The sequence below is a fragment of the Typopeltis vanoorti genome, chromosome 12, assembly GCF_054136105.1.
Source record: "Typopeltis vanoorti isolate ZY-2024b chromosome 12, IOZ_Tvanoo_1.0, whole genome shotgun sequence".
NCBI lineage: Eukaryota > Metazoa > Arthropoda > Arachnida > Uropygi > Thelyphonidae > Typopeltis > Typopeltis vanoorti.
Window position 1 is genome coordinate 87,471,885 of NC_143560.1, and position 26,243 is coordinate 87,498,127.

General features: G+C 36.2%; 1 protein-coding gene across 1 annotated transcript in view; it reads right to left on the minus strand.

Moving 5' to 3' along the window:
• Positions 1–13,893, minus strand: part of LOC150100971 (protein APCDD1-like) — a 120,762-nt gene extending 106,869 nt beyond the window's left edge. Inside the window, exon 1 of the mRNA XM_090401825.1 lies at positions 13,675–13,893. Within this exon, the coding sequence (XP_090257951.1) occupies positions 13,675–13,723 (49 nt within the window). The 5' untranslated portion in view covers positions 13,724–13,893. The remainder of the gene's footprint in view (positions 1–13,674) is intronic.
• Between the last annotated feature and the right edge of the window lie 12,350 nt (positions 13,894–26,243).

Consider the following 26,243-nt stretch of genomic DNA (forward strand, 5'->3'; position numbering starts at 1 on the left):
CGGAGATTTCTTCTCCGGATTTCGTATTTCACAAATAAGCATTCCGTTATGATGTACCAAAATGACACAAGAAACAAAATTGCAATTATATAACTAATAAACAGGTGAGGTTTTTTGTCTGTGAGATTAATTCTGTTTTGTTGAAAAGTAAGCTCGTATTACACAAGTAAAGCAAATTTATGCTACATCAAGCGATCTCTAAATCAGGCTGCCAATATGCCATACGGCCCTCATATGCCTATGGGTACACATGTTATTACGCTCATAGAAGATATGCGCTCTTTCGATTATCACCGTTTCGAGTTTCTCTCTCTCTTTGTGTGTATGTGTGCGAGAAAGTGAGAGAGAGAGAGAGAGAGAGAGACGGATTAGAAAGCGAAGGGCATTATCTTGACTTGGAGCCCCTTTCTCTGAGCATGCACAGAGAAGAAGCGTAATCCAGGATAAATGAAAAAAAAGAAAAGGAGGAAACAATCCACCTAATAAATGACGCTTCTCTTACAGACTCACTCCAATCACTTTCTTTACACTAGCGCTCTGTTTTTGCATTATGATTTTGTTATAAGTAATTATAGGTTCTATACCCTTCCTTTAGGGAAGGAAGTCCTTGCGAACTTGTAGCACACATATAGCATTAATGCTATAGGTTCTGCAACCTATAGTGTAGAACTAATAATTCCTTCTTGTGAAATATCCAAAATTTAGCTACACGATTTGGGAAATCAAATTCTGAGGAGGACAAGTTTAAATATTAAAATCATATTACTGAATACATTATTAAGATGAATGTAGAGAAACAGAAATACATTATAGGATTAAAGACCACTATGGAACTAATGGGAATCTTTTCACAGAGGCGGGAGAATTTGGATAAACCATCTATTCGCAAGAAAATGTATATATGCAGAAACAATGGAGTTACAACGAAAGAATGGTAACTAACAGGAAAACAGCTTTTTTTACAAAAATGAGTTAAGTGATATAGAATAACTGTATGACTCATTTTAAGAGGTATCATAATTGAAAATATTACGAATACATAGAGAGTTAAGGTAGAATAAAATAAGGAAATCATAAAAATGAGATTATAACGAATAAGAAGAGTTAGGTAAAATAATAACAGAATCTGGAAGATGTAAATATTTGGTATTATGGCTAAAGAAACAAGGCTATGAGGCAAGTATATCATTGTTAACTATGTGTTCTTCTGGCGGGGTTTGTTTTTTTTGCCGGAAGAAAAACCATCTCTGCAAAAAAGTAAAGAGAGAGAGAGAGAGAGAAACGATGTCCGATGCTAAATGTTGTAGAACTGGCTTGTTTACTTGACGATGCTACTACCAAAATCGCGCATATCTTATCAACCATCTCCGTCGAAAAATCACATAACTTCAAGGAAATTAACTGAATTACAGCCAAGCCACTTGGCTATGAGGCAGGTTATTATGTGTTAATTGAGTGTATTCTTCTGCCCAGTTTGCCTATTTTCCGTGACAGAACAATTCGATAATTGTGTCACTGTCTGTTAGTCAATCAGCGAGCTATCGTAATAATACAGTTTTTATATGAAAACACAAATGTAAGTCGCAATCAGCTGATAAACATCATATTTTTCTAGTTGCATATGTGGGGGGGGGGGTAGCGAGCATCACTAAACTTGGAGAAAAAGAGTCTTCCTAAAAAATAAAAATAAATAAAATTAAGTGGAATAAAAAAATGCGAAATCATTAAAGCTTTGGACATCTTTATATGAAAGATAAGAAAAGACAATGGATATGTACGGAAGAAATTCACAAAAACAGAGGAACGTAATAAACTAGAACAGAATAGACAAACTAAACGCAAGGAAAGTGTTGAAATTAAAGGAAGACCTTGAGTATCGAGTTTTACGAAATAAAATGATAAAAAAAACTAACAGAAATAGCTGGTTAGTTCATTCATACAGCCACAGAAATGGAAACTTTTCGTGAATACTGTAAGAGGCTTAGGACGAAGCACTTATGAAAACAGAAATAGCAAACCATGGCTGGAAAATTATAGAACAAAAATATTAAGATTAAAAAATCACAATGAATTTTAACTACTATAAAGTAATGTAGAAGCTAAAAAGAAATGATTAACTAAATATTCATTTCTCCAGAAGTTAAAATTTTTAACACCTTCCTGAAGAGTATGGATTGTTCAGTATTATAATGAGGCAATTAAGTCCATGAGCCAGATGTATTATATCCGTTATAGACATACACGCGGTATTTAATCTAGTGTCTGGAAGGTACCTATTTCGCAGAGGTAAATAGCCCGACTTTCCGGATCGACATCAGATCGGTCTAACTCATTTTCTGTTAGTATAAATGTTCCTCGCGTTACAGAACAGAATAGAAGATTGTGAGTGCGCGCGCGCACACAAATATTTTATGTATATGCAAAAAATACTCCACTAATTGATAAATGCTAACCTACCTTTATTATAAAATAATTATTTAAAAAAAATAAAAAATAATAATAAAATCAACCCATGCAAATACACCAAGAAAATATCCAAACCAATATGGAACGTGATCTAAATTGTGTAACATTGGAAGGAAAAAATTATAACCATCAACACATGATATTGAGAAAGCCTCTGAAAGAGTGAGTCATTCATGTCTATTCCTAACTCTTGTACTAACACAGAATAGGAAGAGTGAAACACGCAGAATATACAAAGTTAACTGGCAATAAATGGTAATGAAATGTCAGTAAGCAAAGTGGAGAACTGTGTGCGGCAGGATGTTCCTCTCACCCCACTCTCTTCGCCATGGCAATTGAGCCTCTGTTGCAAGGATCGATGAAGAACGTGGATTTGGTAGAGTGCAGATGACGTAACTTTTCCAACCTCGTCAAAAGTGATATCGATATAGAAGAGGAATTCGGCAAAACATTTGGACTCAAAACAAATCTGAGCAGCATGTATATAAAATAAATAAGAAAATGGCCTACATTTGATATATATAATAGCAGAAAATTCTGCGACAAACATTTTAGGAATGTCGCTTAATAAAATACAGGGTAATTCAAAAGTCACCATAAATAGGGAATAATGTTTTTTTTTTTTTTTTTTTTTTTTTTTGAGATACTACTCTTCTAAAGAACAGCACATGAAAATGATTCTCATTGTCGGTTTTCAAAAGAATGGCAACCATGCTCAGCATGTTTCGTGAATAAAGTGAGAGTGTTAAAAATATAAAAATAAAAAAGGTGACCATTCTCCCTATGCATGGCAACTTTTGAATCGCCCTGTATTTGACAGCAACAGAAGAGCACATGTTAATATATTTTGAGAATGAAATAAATGAATACTGAAACAAACGGTAATTAATATTGCAAAAGAACGGTATACATTCAGCACTAACCATAGAATATTGCAGATATACGAAAAACAATTCTACGGAAGACGCTTTAACTTTTATTTGGGAAGGGGAAGTCTAGAAGTCGCTAGAAAGTTTGGTAGTTGATATTATGGCGGAAGCAACTGAGATGAGGTCAGTATAATATATGCTAAATGAGTGTGTTTTTCAAACTGATGTGCCTGTTTTAATAACAGAATGAAAAATCCGAATTTGAAAGAAACATCCTACCACCAGCGGAGGGAGATTATGAAATATAACCGACAATATACACCAGTATGTTTAAGTTTATTGCACGTGCTTTAAAAAGTTATTATTATATAAGGTGCCTCCATGGAGTCAAAAGACTCATCGCGGGAGACCCAACATTGACATACTAACCGTCATTCACACAATACCCGTCATATTTCCCCTTAAACTCATTCACAGATGAAGCATTCACAACCACCTGGCAACGCATTCCACTCATTTACAACCATCCAAGCAAAAAATCTAGTCCTAACACCCTTGTTAACCACACTCTTACACAATCTCCAGGGATGACCCCTCGTTCTCTCCCTTCCTGCACTGGTCTTAAAAAGGTTACAGTATCAATCCTATAAAACCCTTTTAATAATTTATCTGCCTCTATCATATCTCCTCTCCTACGTCTATCAACTAGTTTTTAAAGCTCACGGACCTTCAATCTATCCTCATAGGAGATATCCTACAGGCCTGCAACAATTTTCGTAACCCGCCTCTGAATCCTCTCCGCCATTTCCACATCACCAAGAAATCCAGGTGACCAGATCTGTGCACAATAGTCCAAATGAGATGAAATGAATACTGAAACAAACGGCAATTAATATTGCAAAAGAATGGTATACATTCAGCACTAACCGTCCGTTAGTGCCGAATCATCCGTTGAGTCCAAAAATAAGAACCTGCAGGAATTAGAGAAGAAACTAACATGTATGCCTTATAAGCTAAACAAAATGATACAATATACCCTAGCTTTTATGACTTAATTGGGTCCTGGAAAAAATTTCGTAAATCGAATCTTAATTCCCCATATGGTCATTCAGTGTAATGAGCGAGGTTGAGTTCCTTGACATATAGTTTAAACTATAATAGCACAACACAGAATAAACTTTATGTTTATTATTTTCCTTACGATGGTGCTTAAAAATGGTCCGTAGAATGAGACAACTGAAACTCGGAAGCAAGTTCATCTCTCATTCCGGATTCCTCCTGAAGCTTTAAAATTTCAGGTTTCTGTTCTAATGTTATTGCTTTCCGATTGTAAATAATTTTGAATTAAACTAACAATTAATTAAGTGTGAACAACAGTTCGCTTCATCTGTAGATCCATGCATAGCGACGGTTTAAAAAAAATGCAAATACGTATAAGCCATGCTGATACAGTTATTAGAAATCATTCAAACTAGTTAAAAAGGTTTTTAACTCTCATTTGTACGCTGTGGTTTCAGTCACTCAAAAAACTGCAGTTGAAGTATATGCTTCCCGATCGCCTCATTTTTGTGGCCAGGCATTTCATGCAGTCATAAAATTTATTCCAGTCGTAAAGCAAGCTGTCGTAAAGTGGGATTCTAGTATATACTATATTAAATAACTTGAGAGCATCCTCGAAGCAAAGGAAGCAACTCCGAAACACTAAGAAGTATGTAGTGTTTTCTTGGCTGTAAATCCAGTAAGAGAACAATTTCCATTAATAAGATAAATAAATAAGAGTGCGTTTTACATTTTTTTTTTTTTTAAATCAGAGGACAGCATATACTGTAAAATAGGAGACAAAACTCTTTGCCGCTGATTAAGTCAAATTCATGTACGTTTTGCGTTTGATTGAACGACGATATCCACTGTAGAGATACAAGTGAATAGTGAAGTGCCATCGGTTCTATAATATATCTCACAAATTAAATAAAAAATTAAATAAATAAAAATTGTGATATCATATACGAAAAGCTGATCAATTTATAATACACTAGTATTGTCGAAAGTAGTGTATATTATAAGTTTGTACTATTTCTTTTACGAAAAATTTAGAATAACTTTTGCGAATGAAAAAAAAAGTTATTCTGAATAGTTTAGTTTAAGTGAATACACACCAACTAGCTCAGTCTTCAATCTATATCATTAAAACATTTTTCGATTTCGACAATAAGATTGTCACGTTTACGGATAACTGTAGTATTAATTAGTGTAGCACTTTTCCCTTCACTAAGAACTTTATCATTATTTTTAACAAATTGTAACAATGTCAGTATGAGATAAGTATAGGCTGCCCTATCTTAGTGTTCGATACACTATCGTCACTAAATTGAATCATTTTAATCTCAGCATACAATAAAACAGCGGAAGCAACAGCACCCTTATTTTAAATTTTATCTGCCATTATTAATAAAATAAAATGACAGTTATAAACAATTTATAAGACGAAGTGTATCGAATCAAATTCGCAGCGAAACACCAAAACACAAACGAATGTAATAAGCAACAACACGTCGTAAAACAGTTCAAGAAAACTGCGCATCGGTTGTTTCACAGTAGCATTATGTCACTAAAACCGTCATATGAGCGACTGCAACGTCGTATAAATGGGCATTGGTCATAATAGAAAAGCATCGCAAGTGGAATAATACTGTACTATATTTCACAGAAACAAACTGCTCTCACACACACACAATCTCATTATCGTTAGCAATTCAAGCCCGCTTACACTTTTCATCATTCTAGGCATACCTACGATACGAAGAATTTTTATAAGTCTTTTTTTTTTTTTTTTTAAATCTGAAGGTGAATTAGCCGGTTGGAAGAGTTTTTCTTCCTAAAGCTGTGGTTTTCATCCAGAAAAAAAAACGAGCAAACAGCCAGAAGTCACTTGGCCTTAGTCACTTGGGCGTAATTTTAAATGACCAACAGACTCTCCATCAATTCACAATAATAGAAGTTTGGTATATTCGACACCATTTTTTTTCCCCTCAGAATGTGTATTCTATTGAGTTGAGATCGGGACTCTATACACACTAGTCGTTATCCACATCTTCTTCCTTAAATCGTGGTCTCTGTGGTGCATTCGTGAGGACAACATTTGGCCTTCAGTTGGAAAGAAGTGTATCGAATCAAATACATGACGTAAAGAATCATTCTGAAAACGCTTTTCAAGTCGATGATGAATTGGGGGGGGGGGGTTGCTCCCCAGGAAACTCAGGTTTTTCAACACGCGAAACGCGCAAATCGGCTAAAAGAAAAGCTATGCGATTAAAAGCATAAGACATTAATTTTATCACTGCTTGGAAAGAAGTCAACGAACATCTCATGGGCAAGGTGCATTCGTGCCATGCAACGAGTCACGTGTTCGTAGTCAGTATAAATTGCAGGAATATGATGCTCCCAAGTCAGTGCAATGTGTCAGCGTGAAATGGCTGCGAGAAGGGGAACTGAACGGAGCTTGAAATGATTACTATCTGTTCGGCAATTGTTGACAAAGTGAGTCATTCCAGGTTAGCAGTCAGTGATACGATACTGAGATGGAAGCGCAGGGATTCAATTGTAAATACTAGTCACCACACTCACCGAACGTGACTGTGGGATGCTATGAAACACAGCATATAAAAACAGTCATTCGTCACTGCTGAATGCGGATTTCGGGGCATGGATTAGAATATAAATCTGCAAAAAACATTCAGAACGAAGGCTCGCAAAATGGATTTCCATGATAGGACCTCAATATGAAAATCCAAAATTACGCGAACCAACATGAAGCGTCGTCTTCAGTGGTGTAAACCGCGTGTACAGCGGGATGTGGAAGCTTGAAAAGCGGTGTTATGGAGCAACAATCACGATACACCCTCTGCCGAGCAGATGGTCGGGTGTGGCGGATGCCCAGTGAACGTCTCTTACCAGAGTGCGCAACCTCAACTATGAAATTCGAAGGCGGCGGTGTGATGTTATGATCCTATTTTTGCTGGTTTGGCCTGTGTTTGTGGTGCCACGAACAATGTGCAGATACCTCTGCGTTCAATGTAATGTTTCCTACTTTGTGGTGTTTCTACGGAACTAACTATTGTCTCTTTCAGCAAGACAATGAACTGTGACTTAAGGCTGCTGCTGTAACTGCATGGTTTGTGAACATGAATGTCACCACTTGACTGGCCTCCACAGAGCTCTGATCTTAACCCTACTGAACATCTGTAGGATGAACTGGAGTGTCGAGTAAGGCTAAGGGGACATCTGCCCCACAACAGTCCAGAACCTCATTACATGCCTACAGCAAGATCAGTTCAAAATTCTCATTGATCGTTATCATACAGCTGTGGAAATTATGCTCTGTAGGACCGTTTCATCATCGCAGCGAAAGGAGATTCTATATCTTATTTAAGGTGGGCACCATGGCTGTTTGTTCCTCACACTATGGTATCCATTGACTGCTTTAGTTGTTTAGTTAGTATAGCTTTAGTTGCTTCGGCTGTAATAGAAACCAGATTGCAACAGTACCTACAGTTTACATGGTGTAGATCGCGTTGAAAGAAATATCTTTTTGTAAAGCACGGCGTTATCCAGAAAATTTCATTCTGCATAACAACTACTCTTGTAGTTGTTATGTTGACTGCAAATGTGCAGCTCGTTACATCATGTTTTAATACGAACAACTTCTATAGACTCAACTCCTGGTTGATTGTTTCCACATCAGACTGAAGAGATTTCTTTATCACTTTTCGTCAGTTTTCTTACTTTTAACTTCCTGAGTCTTCCCGCGTTTCTGGCTTCAGATAGCACTATACATTTCCGTCGGCTACATTTCATTTTGGATAGTGCAATCGTCTAATGTCATGTCACGAACAGGTAAGGTATTGTTTCACACTTACGGGTAGACCACATGGCACTCACAAGTTTGCAAAACCATATCCGACTGAACATGGAGGTTAATACTTATTCCGGTAGTCTCTTATGTATTTCGCATTGGTTTGTGGATGAAAAAAAAAACCCAAGTTTCCGAGAGAAAGAGGGGAAAAAAAAACTTGCTACTCCGTACGATACCAGATAAACTTAAATGAAAAGCCCTGATAAAGATTATTTGCATCCTAGACAGATTCAAACCAAGGTCTTTCCAACCAAAGGATATAATCGAAATCGACTGAGCCTCTTGTCAGTACGATACTTTAATGGCTTATCACAACACATCAAGTAAATATTTTTTTTTCCTATAGTAATTGAAGCATTTTCAAAGATAATGATAAAAGAAAAACAGAAACTAAGTACAATTGAATAAGAACACGAAATTAAGCAAATATTCAAAAGATTTCGATTTTAAAATGCCCGTTAGCTGATTTCCAGAATAACCTTTCTCTTCTGAAGCAGAGTAATTTTAGGGTAGCAGCTTTATTCAATCTAACTGCGCGTAGATGAGAAGTCCATTTGTCCGCATTGATATAATTATGTAATTTCGGAGTTTGTTCTTCCATTTAGCTCAGATCTCTCAGAGAGACATAATAATGGAGTTAACATCAACACATCATATCCATTCCTGATAATGAAAGGACTTCATCCTTAGGCGAGCGGATAAGGGAAGCTAGATTAAATATAAGTAGCTTTTAAATGGTATTTTCTTGAATAGTTTTAAAATTTTTTTTTCCCTTCTGATGTAAGGAACTACTGCTGTCTAGGAGGGATTTAAATGCTCCCTGTTAGTATGCTTATTATGTTGCGGGAAATTATGCACTAATGCGCTTTAATTTTTATTATTATATTTATTCTTAACGAAACTATTTAATTTATATAATTATGAATCAATACAGACAACGTGCGTTGATAGACCACGTGCTCGAAATCTAGCATGCAGTAATATGGGAAGAAATATAAAGACGAAAAAAAGAAGACGCGAAAGGAAACTCTGGAAATCATTATGATCTAGAGCAGTGCTTCCCAAACTTATGTAAAGGCCCCTTTAGAAAAATTAAAATATTTCACGGCCCCCATCGAAAAAAAAAAAAAAATCTTAATACAGACATATATTATTATAATATTTATTGCATTTATATTCAATACAAAACATACACAGCGAATACTGCAAAAATCAAATGCAAATATATTTTTAGCATCTTACATAAACATTTGACACGTCACACTTGGTCTTAAAACATTTTAAATTTGTTTTCATTATTTTGCGGCTCCTCAATAAAACTAACGGCCCCCAAAGGGGCCGCTGCCCACAGTTTGGGAAGCGCTGATCTAAAGAATACTTCTAATTTAAACTAATTTCGATATCAAACACCGCCCGAATATCTGGGAGACTGCTATCTTCCATAAATAAATCGGCCAACTATTATAGCACCCAGAGGATGTAATAAAAACATTTAAATACTTGCTTGAAGTGTTTTGTTCTTACTTTGCATTTATCCTAGAAAATGCTTTAGTTACTATAGGCTAAATATTACATCAAAATATTTATTTTATTACCTGCTGTGTTGGGACAAGCCTAATATTAGACGTATTGTACTAATATGTACATGCAATATTTCATTCATCAACAATATTTGCAGGCCTTTTAAAACAGCCCGCCTCCTGCTAAGTGTGTCATTAGCTTTCGTAACCTCGATTTTATTAGGATAAGATGGCCTATTAAATATATTTTTCTGTAAATTGGTATCCACAAAGGTTGGTCGATTTTGTGGGTTGAAAAACAATCGCCATGGTAGGTGAAAATCATCCTTAGTATAAAAAAAAAAAAAGCCCTGATTTTGATAGATATTTATAGCTGAAATTTAACCTTCAAAATGTGATTATATAGCCGTGTGCCAGTGCAATTAGAATTGCACTGGCATACCGCTACAAACAAGGGATGCCAGCTCCAAGAACATTAAACTCTGTACGCTGAGTAAAATATATACTCTCAAAAGACTATTGCATAATTAAAAACAGATCTTACTTTATTTTAAACAATGCTACTTGGATCGCACGTTAAAATCATAAAACAATAAAGAGAAGTAAAATACTACGTAGAATCTTGCTACGCTCTATCCGTATACAGCTGGAATGAGTCTGGTTCGTATAAAACGGGCCAGCGAAACCTGACTCGCGTACGAGGCTAACGTTGGTATCTAAATATTGGGTGTCTGACTTTGTCAATTAATCGTCTGTCAAATTTGTTCAAGGAAGAGAAAAGAAAAAAAAATCATTTACGATTTTTTCCTGTTTAGAAAGAATTATTTAAGGATTGATTTATTAATTCAAAGTATTTTTATTGCATACTTAGTAGTATTCTGAACCTGTGGTTCAGGTTCATTGCATACACTTGAACATATCAATTTTAAAAATTATAAAAATACCTTATGCTTTTTTTTTCTTAATAAAATTATTACACTTCAGCTTTGTCTCTCAATGTTTTGTTGTTATATAGTCAACTTAAAAAAAAAAATCAGATCTCTTCTTTATAAACAATTATTTAACTAAATGATCCATCAGATTTGAGAATTTCCTCCCTGCTCAAGAATGATGATCGAAATCCAATCAGTAATTCTGTTGTGCAAGAATATACCTGTCAAGAATATACCTATACGTGTAAAACACATTTCAGAACTACACTTCCTGCAAGAATACAGACTCCTCAATTATGCACGACATCAGCGATGTAACCTGTAATGGAAGAAAATGTGCTGTTCCACTACAACACAGGAGACAAAAATCTCAAAAGGCAGTTGGCTATATACGCTGGATGAATAATCACTCTACGCGTGATTTAAATGGTTGTTAATGAATGAAAGCATGCAAATGACTGGCGCCGGGCAGACGAAAGGTGAATGTATTATCAACACATTTACCTACGTTAATAAGTTCACCCAAACGACCATCATATGTATTACTGTCAAGAGCATCAACACATTCCTTTATAAATAAGAGATATTATGACAAAATAACCCCTAGGGTTGGACAAGCGGGTCGACAAATTTAGATGACTCTCATTCACAAAAATTCAAATTCAATTTCAATGCTGATCATAGTATCTAATCATAAATTACGTACGCACACACACAAAATATACGATTCGTTTAGAAATATATATTATATATTTCTTAACTATATAAAAGACCTCTAAAAATAAACTCTGAGTAATAAATATTTCGTAATGAGCTACTGCTTTTCATAGTTTTTATTAAATAGAAATAATTTTTAAAAATGTCCTATTTTCTTAATACTCCATTTCATCATCCCCCCCCCTTTTCTTTTTTTTTAATTTTCAACTTTACCACTGTCACAATACCGGATATTTGAAATTCAATGTGTAATTTTATGATATATATATATTCATTTTAATATAAACTGACTAAAAATTCGAGAATTATAACAAATTGAGATTTATTTGAAAACGCAACATGTTTCGTCGGGGTTGACTTCATCAAGCGTTAAGAACATAGAAAGCTATTAAAAAGACACTGAAAAAAACATTGAGACACTCTAAAGCTAAAGCTATATTAATAGTAGTAGGTCATTATATATATATATTTGCATATGTTATATGCATATATGTCTTTTGCATTTCATATTGCGTTTAGTGCGTGTAGTATGTGGCCTCCCTCGATTAGTCTCTGACTCCCTGGAGGTCTCTCTTAATAATAATAATAATAATAATATAATTCTGAAATACAGGTTATATGTAAAATTATGAATATGACAACAGCCCATATTTGGAAATGATTATACTTACTTAAATCTATTAACCGCTTTGAATCTTTACTTAAATAAGTATTCACTTATTGGTATTATCAGTTATATATATATATATATATATATATATATATATATATATATATATATATATATATATATATATATATATATATGAATAACTCCAATGATTCCTATTGAAATGTGTTCCTAATTAATAATACTGTTAACTCCAAAACACGCACTTTAACATTAGAAGCACAAATATTAAACTCATCGAACAACTGCCTGTAGAAATCAATAATCTTCATTGAAAATGAAAGTCCAGTTAACTAGAAACTGGACTTTCATTATATAACGCAGTATATAACTCATTAAGTAAAATATAAAGATAATATACTTCATCACATCTTAAACTTAAAACACATAAAACTGCGAGTTAAAATATCGTCACTAGCATAAGTAAAACAACAGCTACGCCAAGCGTAGCAAGACGACTTTGTGGTAAAAGTAACTCGGTTGGAGAGTATGTGTTGTCAGTATGCTAAATAAACAAACTTCAAAAGACCTCTCGCGATAAGAATATTGACATAATTTTATTAAATAATCTAGTACTGTACAATTTTTTATAAATAGAATTACCTGAATTTAATGTATATCTACTTTAAATAATAATGCATAAGTTAGCGAATAGCAAATCATTTGTTTTATAAACTGATTTTTTTTTATAATCTGAAAACGAAAAATAAATAAATTTAGAAAATAATTAAAACACAAAACTATCGACGTAGGTTACCATATTTTATCATCTTTGTGCTATTTTGCATATAAATATATGTCTGTAAAAACGCAGTCACATCGAAATATTTCATGAATGAATGAATGAGTTCGAAAACATTACCACTCTCCAGTACTTATTTCCAATACTGAATATATTTAGATGAGATGTTGTCAAAAACTTTACAGTACAAAATATACGAATATTCAGAAAATAACACCTACAAAGTGCGTTATAACTATTCTGAACGCTCTTTCTCTCTTGGGTAATTTAAATTACTAGATCAATGATATAGGTCGTTTCTGTTATCCACATCATCTGATCTAATCTTATTCACCAACTATGTGTTCTTTCTCTCTAATATATTATTTTATTTTTATTCTTGCACGGAAATTACACCACACAATAGGATAAATGTGTTCATGTTTTTTTTTTTTTCCCTCTGCCTTCGACACGCTTTATTTTAAAACTCTCCCTTCCTCCTTTCCTCCCCTTTACAATTATGAGCTTAAGTATTAATCATGAGATTCGAACATAAGGAAAATTCTCTTAAAATCTATTTTGAGAATGACATATATTTCTTTCTGAAGTGTCCTTCAACCACAACTTCATAAAATATCCCTATTTGGACGTTTAAAGATACTTTTCTTATGAGAGAATAATAAATCACCATGCACATAATCATGCGTTGACTCACTCGGTCAACAATGATGTTAACACTTTATGTTAACACATTAGTGACATCCAAACGTTAGCATGACAGTTCTATTCAGTGTATTAACGCACAAAAGATATTTAAATAGGAAAAGAATATTTTAGAAGATGGTCTGGCGATTTCTGTGTACTCACCTGCACTTAATAACGTCCACTTGTTTATCAGGATCTCTCCAACAATCATTTCTACTTTAGAGTCACAGACTATTTCAAGGAATGAGAAGTCAAAATTCCGCGCTAAGTTTGCTAGCTTTGGTGACTATGAGCATCCGAAGTAACACGTGAGGTTTTTCTGGATTCACGTGGATGATTAAATGTAAGTAAACCAACTTTGCTTCTGGATCAACTTCTTCTTTCCTCTCTTCTGTCAGATGAGATGCCCACTCGCGCCACTAACAGATGAACGAGCCAGGTACGTTTCCGGGTGGCGAAGGCTAACGCATGTGGGATGTCCTCTCTCTGTCTTCGACTCCCGTTAAATGGCTCCTTTCCGTCGTTCCGTGGGGGAAACACATTCTGGAAACATACAGCGCTGATTGGTTGCTCGCGAAGAGTTAATTTGACGGTGGTCAGCAAACTCCTCCAGCGTTTTACAAAAGTTCATAACAGCGATATGACGTGCGCGTGTCGTTCGTGCGCAAGGGCTCTGTTCCTTGTCAAGTAGGCATTAATTCTATTCGCAAGGGTTGCTAAAAGAAAGTCGGGGGAAAAAAAAAACTGCGCTTCCCTTTTATGATGCATTACATGTACAAGAAGAACAAACTGTTCTGTATTCCACAAAATTCTAAATATTTCGAAATTATGTTTATTTCTAATGTTCAGGAGTTTGAAATGACCAGTTGCGTATAACAAATCCATTGTGGGAGGTATAATGAGAAAAGCTAATTGTTCCTTATTCCACAGAATTTTATATGATTCCCTATCTTTCATCAATAATCAGATCTAGATTTTGGACATTTGTATTACAAGTAATCTGTTCGTCATTTTAATTGCATATGTATTTTATTTATGTTAATTTATATATATTATTACATTAGCGCTTCCGTGCCAATCTGAACGTGAGTTAGTCGGTCACGTGCCGGAAACTTGGGTTTTTCATCCCGTAAGATAGACAAACTGGACAAGAATACACATTTCACAGACAGCTTCGTAGATATAAAACCCTATTGTAGTATGAAATTGATTTCTATAAAGGCAAGTTACTTGGCGATGACAGACCATTAAACCTAACGTGCTGAAGACTAATGATTTGTATTGGATGACATGCTTCTCTATCATGCACTTATAGTATCCCCCAATACTATTTCTACAATGGAATTCAAATCGTTCACCTACCCACCGAATACCTAGCAATACCATGGACATTTTCTTAACCAGCTCTTTCCCCAAATGTACTGCCGTTGTTAGCTCTCATTTTAGCAACTCTGATGACCTTCGCAATTTCACTGCCTCTCTTTTCAATGGTCTGGTTATTGCTTTCCCTCCCTTTATTGAAACATTTGCTCCGATCAAATAATTGAAATTATTCTTGCTGACATGAGTGCCTTTATGCCCGCTCTATTCAAACCCCCTCCACGACCTTCATCCAAGTCTTGCTTCTCTCAAAAAATGTACCAAAGACAAAACAATGCCCAAGACAAAAACTCACCAGATGTTCAATAGCTCAAGTCAAAAACTTCGCCTCCTCATCCAGTCAGAAGTGAGATGTCGGCCTGGTTGGCCGAGTGGTGAGCGTACTCACTCCCAACCAACAGGTCGCAGGTTCGAATCCCAATGTAGGCATGGATGTTCGTGATCGTCTTTAGGTGAGAGATGAATTTCATCGCCAGGTGTGCCCTTGGATGCCTGACCACTACTACTACCACCACCATTACCCCATTTATTGGATGCCTGAAGTGGCTTGAAAAGGTTCATGTTTGGTCTCTAGAGTGGTTTACTATGTAAAAATAAAATTAAAAAATGACCAAAAAAATATAAAATTGATAAAAATGGTGAGGAAAACCCCTAGTCCATCCGTGGTCAAATGTACTATAGATTTACTAATAACGTTTCGTGAGTGGCAGCCACATAAAAAAAAAAGTCTATGCTACACCAACAAATCCAAAGCAGACTTCGTAAAGGCCAAATATAAGCTTACCTATTCATATGGCAGTCGAGCCTTCTGGTCCTCCGAGGCTGTTGGACACAAGTGCTGACATTCCACGTTTCCAGGTCTCTCACATCCTGATGATATAACAGTAACATCTAAAGATAAAGCAGACCTCTTAGCATCAGTCTTTTCCTTCAAATCTTGTTTACAGGACCCAGGCAAATTTCCTCCTATCATAAAACGGATTGCACATAGCATGCCTTCTCTGATCTTTCACCATTTGGTGAAAGATCTGAGAAAAATACTCATTTATTGATGGTAATATCTCCTTTTCCAGATGCTATCCTTCCACTGTGCTAAAAGTGTATGCGCCAGAAATGACACCAATCCTGTATCCCCTATACATGCTGTGATACTCATTCACCCCCCCCCCCCCCCACCCCCCCCCCCCCCCACCCCCCCCCCCCCCCACCCCCCCCCCCCCCCACCCCCCCCCCCCCCCACCCCCCCCCCCCCCCACCCCCCCCCCCCCCCACCCCCCCCCCCCCCCACCCCCCCCCCCCCCCACCCCCCCCCCCCCCCACCCCCCCCCCCCCCCACCCCCCCCCCCCCCCACCCCCCCCCCCCCCCACCCCCCCCCCCCCCCACCCCCCCCCCCCCCCACCCCCCCCCCCCCCCACCCCCCCCCCCCCCCACCCCCCCCCCCCCCCACCCCCCCCCCCCCCCACCCCCCCCCCCCCCCACCCCCCCCCCCCCCCACCCCCCCCCCCCCCCACCCCCCCCCCCCCCCACCCCCCCCCCCCCCCACCCCCCCCCCCCCCCACCCCCCCCCCCCCCCACCCCCCCCCCCCCCCACCCCCCCCCCCCCCCACCCCCCCCCCCCCCCACCCCCCCCCCCCCCCACCCCCCCCCCCCCCCACAATGGGCGCCATCTGTCTTAATTCACCGCCCATTAGACACTCATGGCTCAGTTTAAGTGCGTAGACAAGGACTATTGGTATGGTTTCGGATTAAACATTTCCAAGAATTGCGCACTTTCAGTACTTAGTTCTTATTTAGCGTTTCACGAGATCTCATTCCTTCTATTCATTTTAAAAAAAGTTTCTATTGATATTTGTCCATAGAGATGAAGCATGGTAGTTTTGTTTTATTTTTTAATATGCCTCCCATCCACGAAAAGTAGTAAACATGTGATACCTCACTATCATGGATAGGCTGGAGTTATTATTATTATTATTATTATTATTATTATTATTATTTATTCACATAATTGATACACAGTCAAAACAAGATTTAAACATTATTTAAACAACAATTTGACTGGTGATACAGAACAATTCAGATTCTATCCAAGAATCTAAGAATAGTCCCTCAGGTAGCGTCGTAAAATATGACTGTTCCAAGTAATGCTGTTTTTTGTAGATCATAAGGAGTCACTTAGTTGATGTTTAATTGCTGTAAATAGTTGGATCGCTTCTTTGAAATTGCACCAAGTGCACCGATAACTATTGGGATGACTTTAGTGTGTTTAAGCCACAACCAGTCAACTTCGATTGCCATATCTCGATATTTAGTAAATTTTTCCAGTTCTTTGTCGTTAATGTTCTTATCACTGGGTAGTACTGCGATATCAATAATCCGAACTTGTTGATGTTCGATAATTGTGATGTCAGGTCTATTGTGTTCCAAATGCCGATCAGTTTGTATTCTAAAGTCTCAGAGAATTTTTGCTGTTTAATTTTCCAATACTGTCTCTATTTTATGCTGCCACCAGTTATCAGAAGTAGGAAAGCCATATTTTTTGCACACATGCCAATGAATTATTTTGGCCACTTGATCATGGCGGTATTTATAGTCAATTTGAGCCATCTTGCTGCAGGCAGTGATTAGATGTTCTACAGTCTCGTCTTTCAGGTGTATGAGATCAGAAAGATCTGCATTTGCTGTTATTATTGATGTTCAAAATTTTTGCCTTCATTGCATTAGAATTATTGCTGCTAGAATAAATCCTTGTTTCTTTTTTTTTTTAATATATTATTATTATTATTATTATTTCGTTTATTTTTTTAAAAATACTTTCGTTGTTTTTTTTTATTTTTACATAAACAAGAAAACTCGGCTATAGAGACAAAACATTGAAAGTTATATATATATATATATAAACAGAGCGGCTATCTCCCCTTTCATTGTCTCCCACCTAAAGACAATCACAAACATCCATGCCACGGCGGATGGATGAACGGGTACCTACCGTCTTTTGAGCGGAGGACGTGTACCGCTCGCCGACTAGTCAATCGTTAAATATACCGCTCGTCTAGTCGTTAGTTGTGTAACACATCCTTCAGTGCATGATTTCTGGTTCAGCCAGAGTATAATTTCTCACATGAACACAACATTTTGTAGATGCCTCGATACTTGTCAAACGGATGTCCAGCGGTTGATGAACATAAAAGAAGACAAGTGTTTGAACTGCTTGTAGGCGTTAATTACTCGTTTCGGTATTGGGGATTGTTATGCGTATAGTAAAGTACGTAAGGACACCCGAACTTCTGAATACTCTTGGTGCACTAAGGTTTATCCATACATAAGAATATCATCTGTGTTAGTTTCTCTCACGATTCAGTCACACAATTAGAGACTTATATACAAGATCAAGCTTTATTTGTTTGTATTTTTCTTGCTGTAGTTGAAATTACAGAAACACCTAAGGATAAAAAAGGGTAGCTGTTAAGTGTGTGTGTATACTCTCTCTCTCTCTCTCTCTCTCTCTCTCTTGAAAAGATGAAAAACAAAGAGCCACATTTTTTTTTTTTTTTTCAGACACTCTAGCTAGAAAAGATTCGTTTAATAGTTTATGTTATGACGGAAGGCGATCGTCTACCATTTCTGTGAATACAAGACAAAAAAAAAAAAAAAACTATGGCTACATGAACAAGTAAGAACAGTGAACTTATCACTGCAAGATGAAAATCAGAATTGGGAGATGAATCTAGATTCCGGTTGTGCCCTGTTAATGAACGGATCAAACATGGAAAAAGTAAGCGTCTACCATTCCATCGTGTTTTACGGAAGTGAAAAGATTGTGAAACTTAGAAGCGAAATGCGATATTAGGTGTTTCTAATAAAATTTATAACCGTTAACTAAAAATCCTAAGACACGACTCCGTTTTTTTTTTTTTTTGATGAGTTTATGATATAGCGCTCGTTGGACTTTGTTTTAATCAAATTTAATTCCATCTCATAGTCTGCCGTGATTTTAAGTAAATGAAGCGGAACATATTTTTTAAAAAAAAATATTTATGTTTATTTTTCATTTTTGTTACTTACTAGCTGTACGAAGTTATACAGTAATTTGTCCAAACTGTACGCATAACTTGGCCGTCAAATCCTCAGTGTCTCAGTTGTTACTACTGATTAACAGCTTGACTCTGAGAAAGAGAGAGAGAGAGAGAGAGAAGAAAAAAAAAGTCGCTCTATAATTCGTTTCCAATTAACGACAATTCTCTTACTTTTTGGTTTCAAACAATTGCTATTTTGATCACGATTAAGGACAACAGACAGCACGAACGTATTGTCTAATATTGTCTAACAGTCCTCCATATTGTTCCATAAAAGAAGATACGTACGCAGAGTCATTTTGCAATGCTCCCACAATATTTCTTTCTTATGGGCCACTTGACAAAGAAAACCACTTTAAATTCCATTGTTGTGATTTCATGTATATGATTTATTAATATTTTCATCTTAATATATATATTATTTCATTTATTTATTTTATTTTTGCTTGGCATTCCATGTAGCCTTGTCCTCAAAACACAAATGACTAATTTGCTCTGCAAATAAAGCTTAAAATTATTATTATTATTACTTCTGCTACTTGATACTTTCGAACTGTCTTAGAAATCAGCCAGAAATCAATGACTGCATTCCATAATGAACAGATACCACCTGGGTTTCAAATACTGTCGGGCTTCATTTACAACAGTTACATGAATACTCCTAATTAACTGGGCGGATTCATTCAACGATAATGGATATCATCCCAAATCCGGGAACATTACATAATAAATCACTTGAAATTTTAAAATATAAGCAGAAACTCACGCAGTAAAAATAAATAAATAAATAAAATAAAAATCTAATAATAGATAGAAATATTTTACTTTAAAATATTTTAAGTAAAAATATGATTAAGTAATTATCAAAAAAAAAAAAAAAAAAAGGAAGAAAAAGCTACGCTGAGATGATTACTTTAATGTCTTCTTGAGCGCCAAGTCTCCAGGCTGAGAGGATACCATGAAGCGTTGTGGATAATAAACAGAGCCCAACACCAATATCCTCGTAATATTTTATCACTTCTGGAAAAAAAAAAAAAAAGGTAATAAAACCAGTCCCTGGATAAATGTTGAATCAACCAATCTCAGAGATTATTAAGCCATACATGCACAGTGGTGTGTTAACCATAAAATGGAGCGCCCAGGAAATTGTTGTTGTTTGATATGAAGGCGAAATAACTAGCCATATAATAATAACCGTTGTGTTTGTAATGGGAAATAAAAACCAAAATTTTCTGTGAAGGAAATCCTACCTACCTCCATATTAGACTGGCTAACTCATCTTCAGATGAAAAGCCCATAGAAATGTTCCTCGGGTCCTAGATGACATTGGAACCGTTGCTCTCTCTTTAGTCAAAGAGCACTTGTCGACTTTTTAGCCGGACTGCACAAGCGAATATCTCCGAGAAAAACAGTTCGCTGGTCGTAGATGGTTTGAATCCTGAGACACTCTCTCTCTTCCTTGGAAATAAGTGTATGAGATGGTATCCGCTTTTAGAACATATTGGCCGAATGGGTAACGCTTCCACTTCTCAGCCATATATGATCCCAATCCCAGCGATTACTAAGTTTCTCTATTGCGTAATTTGATAGGTTTCTCAAAATGTATGAGATCGTTTAGCATCTAATTAGATTCCTCTGTCGGTACGCATATAATCTTCTGCTGTAGCCCAACGGATTTTTTTTTTTATTGAAATTCATTACGGTATTTATAATTTGGAATGGTTAGAAAAAATTTTAATTTTTTCCTTTCCGCCGTTCCCTGATGTTTGAGACCATTCTGCTACACCATTTCGTTTTGTAGTTGAAGTATTGGAAATTCCTCTACGGTCATAATTGCTTACCTGAAAAAACATGGCGTTTCGCCTGTAATAGATCCTGCCCATATTCCTAATATTCCCGTCATGGCAAGCGTGATTCTCACGGTTTACTCATCAAGTGTGAAAGAGACAAATAAATTAATCAGTATTTTGTAAGTCCCCAAAATATATGCATACTGTCATTAAAATCATATCAGAACGAATATGTAACCGTAACAATACAGCTTCATCTTGGCGAGAAATATCAAGACACTTTTATGTCATAAATTAACCCTCAATGCATGACTTTCATCGACCAAATACTAGTCGAAATAATGGGGAGAAAGAACAGAGAAAAGAAGACGAATCTAGTCGTTTTTAAATCGAGTAAAATTAGATCCGGAAATGTAGTTTAGATTTTATTGATTTGTTACATTTAATTCTGTTTTTCTGATATGACTTCATTGTATAGCACAATGGACAAACCACATATTTAAAATACGTGTTAGGACTTGATTTAAAGAGAACAAAGGAGGAAAACGGGAAATTTATGTTTTTACAATTAACCATTAAAGTCACATTAAATTTACAATTGATATTAACAAAAGTTACATGAAAGTTACAGTACTGATTAAACTAACATGAAATAGAATACTGTATCCAGATTTTTTTCTCTCTCTAGGGTGTACAACCATGCAATAAAACGAGAGGCATGCATGACCAAAAAATAAGGAAACACTATCCTATCAATCGCACTCACTACCAGAGCTGTATTGTTGTGGTCTCTAAGTTGTACCTTTTAGAGGTTCCGTCTACTAGGTAAAGTTTAGGATAGCTTTACAGAGTCAGAGGTCCACTGTAATTTGAGGCCCTGTGTTGTAGATAGTATGCGTAAATCGGGCACTGTTCAATGTTCCATAATTCTCCATATTTTCCATTCCAGGGAATGGAAAACCTGAGGATTACTGATTTCGAAATCGGTCCCATGGGCTTCGTAATTTAATCCTTTTTCTTCGTGGAAACGGAACGAGGAAGATGGAGTTATAGTCAGTCTTTTTTGAGAGGACTGTCGTGACATGCCATGAAAAAGTAAGGTTTCACTAAACAACAGTCAGGAGAAATACTAAGTGGCATCCTCGAAAGCTCCAAACACATGTTGTAGTGAAACATTGAAGAAATTAAATGCCGAATGGAAAAAAAAACAAAAAAACTGTTACCTTCCTTACTAAAAAATTCGAGGTAATCGTTTACTTTCGAGCCTTTCCGCTTCAGCCTTTCAGCAAAAAAATGGAACCACTTTACTTGTGATTCACTATACATAGATGCATAGCGCACCATGTACAGACATTTTAAGGAGCGTAGATACTCTGAAATAAGTAACTGAACATCATTTTTGAGAAAAACTAATATTAAAATACCATCCACTTTGTATAAGCATTCTCTCCACATAGTTTTCAATCAGATATTTTGGACCATTCTTCCTAGTCTTGGTTGCATTCTATATTTTTTGTACTCAGTTTTGCATATTTTCTGAGAATGAATAATTTTTTCCCCAAGGATCGACACTGGACTTTGAGCACAGCGTGACTCGTTGTTCCAAATCATACCTTTCCAATGGATCAGGCTTTAGTCTTGTAGTCTCTGGCTTGATAATTGCCGTTAAAGTTTGGCTTACATGCAGCTACTCTGTAGAAATCGGGACTGTGTGACTCTTTATGTAACATCTGTTGATTAACCTGAATCCAGTAGACTTTGTGAACTCCTGATTAATTGTTTCATCATCAAATTTCATACGACTATTTCGAGCTGCCTTAGGTACCTTGGTAGGCGCTTCTTGGATTCCTGTACATTTCTTGACAGTAGTGGCACCCTTGCATTTTCAACGGCCGATAATGCTACCTATGGTTGATTTTGAGTGATACAAACCACGAATGTCATTTACGAAAAAAGCCAGTAATACAGCATTCTATGATAGCACCTTTTCTAAGTTCGTAAGTTCTACATTTGTTATTGCAGTTGGGCAATTTGGGATTATGGTGGAAGCATCCAAGGCGATGAGGTTAGTATATTATATCTATTGATTGCATGTGGTTTGCTTGATTTGTGGAATGGAAACCTCCCCCCCCCCGTATAAAACCGGATAACTCACCTTCATTTAAAAAGCATTTCAAAAGATTTTTCACGTTCTAGACGGAATTCGAACCATGATTTTTTCAACCGGCCAAAGTTGGCAGGTGGTTAGTGTATCTGCTCTCCGACCAGCAAGCTGCCTGTTCGCATCTCGCAGTGGGCATGGAGATTTGTGATTGTCTTTAGGTGGAAGATGGTTTTCCTCGTCGAGTGTGAGACCACTTTCCCACTTATTGGAGGCATGAAGTTTCTTGAAAAGGTTTCATGTTTGGTCTCTAGAGCAGGATTTCCAGATTATGTAAAAAATAAAATAAAAATGCAAAAATATAAAATTAATAAAAATAGTAAACAAATCCTGGGTACCAATGTGCTATAGATTTATAACCATTCGTCATAAAAAAAAAAAAAAAGATATTGTCATATAGTTTGAGGTCATTGACACTATAGAGACGTAATTTGTTTGCTCTATAAAGACAGAGAGATATGTCTTCTATTTTGGAATGAAATCTGCGTATTACATTTCATTCAAAAATGATTGTCTCAAAGATTACTTCCATATCGTGTACTGTATACAGTAAGTGAATCACGGCGTATTAATTATGCGAACACATACAGCAATAAGTGGTGCCATCTAATGACAGACTTTGGAATTGGATACTAGCTGTTTATTTAATTATTTATTTTTATTGCTATTTATTTTGTAGTAATCACGCACAAAAAGTTTGCAACGTACATACAGGATTCATGCCGTATGAAGGATAATGTTTAGAAGAGAGGATTATTCCATGTAAAATCATCCAATTAAAAATTAAATTGAAGCTACATGCGAGGGTAGTCTGAAAAGTTCTCGGCCTAACAATGAAAAAACAAATTTATAATTTCAAAATTATTTTTATTTTTCAACATAATCTCCCTTAAGACTAATACATTTATTCTAGCGATGCTTCAGTGCCATTATTCCGTCCCTGTACTGGTTCTCAGTAAGATCTGCAAAATACCCCTCTACAGCTACAATCACCTCTTGATTCGAAGAAAAACGAAGAGTTTTAGTTTTGGGAAGATATAGAAGTCAGAAGGAGCCAAATCTGGGGAATAGGGTGAATGTTCCAACAATTCATAGTGCAGATCCCTTAATTTTCCCATTGTCAAAACACCTTTGTGAGCAGATGCATTGTCCTGATGAAAGATGATTTTTTTCTTCTGCAAATCGGGTCTTTTCTCACGAATTTTTTCGTTTAGTTTGGTACCTTTTTTCAAGATAATTAATAAACAAAATGCCTTTAGCATCCCAAAACACCGATGCCATGACCTTTCCTGTTGATGGAACCGACTTTGTCTTCTTTGGCGCTGAACAACCGGCTTCTGTCCACTGTTTTGACTGCTGTTTGGATTCTGGTGTGTAATGGTGAATCCAAGTCTCATCCAAAGTAATAAATCGATGCACAAAATCAGTTTTATCCTTGTTAAAACGCTCCAATCTCTGTTCAGAGATTTTCATGCGCGTGCGTTTTTTGATCTGCTGTGAGCAAGCCGGAACCCATCTTTTTCATTTGCAATTCTTCATGCAAAATATATCTTACACGTTCTTTTGAAATGCTTGTAGTCTCAGCAATTTCACGCACTTTGACTCGCCGGTCATCCAATATCGTGCACTTGATCAATGATATCTGGTGTTGTTACACTTTTCGTACGTCCTTCACGTGGATCATCTTCAAGGCTGGTATGCCACCGTTTAAACGCGGCAACCCATTTCTTAATTATCGAAAACGAAAGAGAAGAATTTCTTTTGGCGTTAAACCTTCTTTTACAAAGAATTTTATAACCGCACGATACTCAATATTATCCATTTCAAGGGATACAGACACCACTTTTGCTTCAGAGAGCTGTATAAAACAAACAACTTGATAGAATGACTTGCAATTTCACATGGATGCTCATGACAGATGTACCAACTTAGAAAAAGAAATCTTGTCTATTGTTTTGCCATCTACGGTCGAGGCCGAGAACTTTTCAGACCATCCTCGTAATATTGTATTTTTAGGAAAGGGAGTTATTTGGTTACTCTGTTCTTTAGATGGAAGAAAACACACCTATTACATTTTTCCTGATATGCTATTATTCTTTCGGCCATTTTCTTTCAGCGGATCCACCTTTCCCCCAAAAAATATAGTTTTGAAAAATTTGAAAATTAATCATTGACATTATTATTTTGATGGCTAATATTGCCTACTTTCGTTTAGGAGTTCCCTTTTTTTTTTACAATGTCATTGGCTCTTTTTTTACTGCCATTTTAATGCTCAAGATATGCACTTTTCAATTTCTTATTTATGTTTTCAGACAACTTAATTTTTTTTTCAAACTGGTGGACATTTGCCTATTGCAAATGTCCACTAATTGAAGACTTTAGGTATTCAAGTGCTCCATTTCCCCATTTTGTACCGTGCTCTCTAGGCCCAAGGCTCAATCGACAAGTCAAATTTCTTTTGTACTTTTTAATGTATACACGTAGTGAAATATGTATCCCTCAAATAACTTTGATTGAAGCCTTTCTTCTATGAAAAAATGACCTATATTTTGGAAGAAAAAAAAGCCGATTTTGAAATTCAAAAAAGTTATGTGAGAGACCAAATAATATGTGAAAGTGTTGTGAAAGTTACTCTTGAAGGTAGCTATATTAAAACAAAATTGGATCCATTCTGTTGTTTTCATCCTTTTAACCTAGACAGTGAAAAGGAAGGAATCAATTTGTTCTTGCAGCTTTCAGCATATTTTGTACAACCACCAACCAAGACAATTTTTTTGCTTCATGAGTTGTGTGTCATGGAACAATAATAAACGGGTGAGTAATAAACAAAGGCTTAATGAAATGAATGCTTGAAAAGAAAAAAAAATAGCCGTTAAAGTTACCTTTAATTAATAAACTTTATATGCGTTGTTAATTCCGTAAACTAATTACCAGTTACTCACCATCTTGGTCACTTGCCTCTGGATCCTCTCCATCACTTCATCATCCCCAAGAAACCTGGGTGACCAGACCTGAGCACAGTAATCCATAGATGTATCAGGGCATTATAAAGAGAAATGATAACTTCCTTATCTCTGCTTGGTGTTGATGGATTTATTGTATTTTCTTTCAAGTGCCGTATTTCTTTTCGGAGGAACTTCCTAATTTAATTTCTTTCTTTTCTTTTCTTTCCTCTTTTTTTATAGTTCACTTTTTCATTTCATTTTCAAGAGAAAATAACCTTCTGATAACTAAAGTGATAAAATAATATCATCATTTAGAGTTAAATGGCCCCTTGTCTGATTTTAAAATCAGATATGCAGTGGTTAAATTCAGCCGAGCACTCC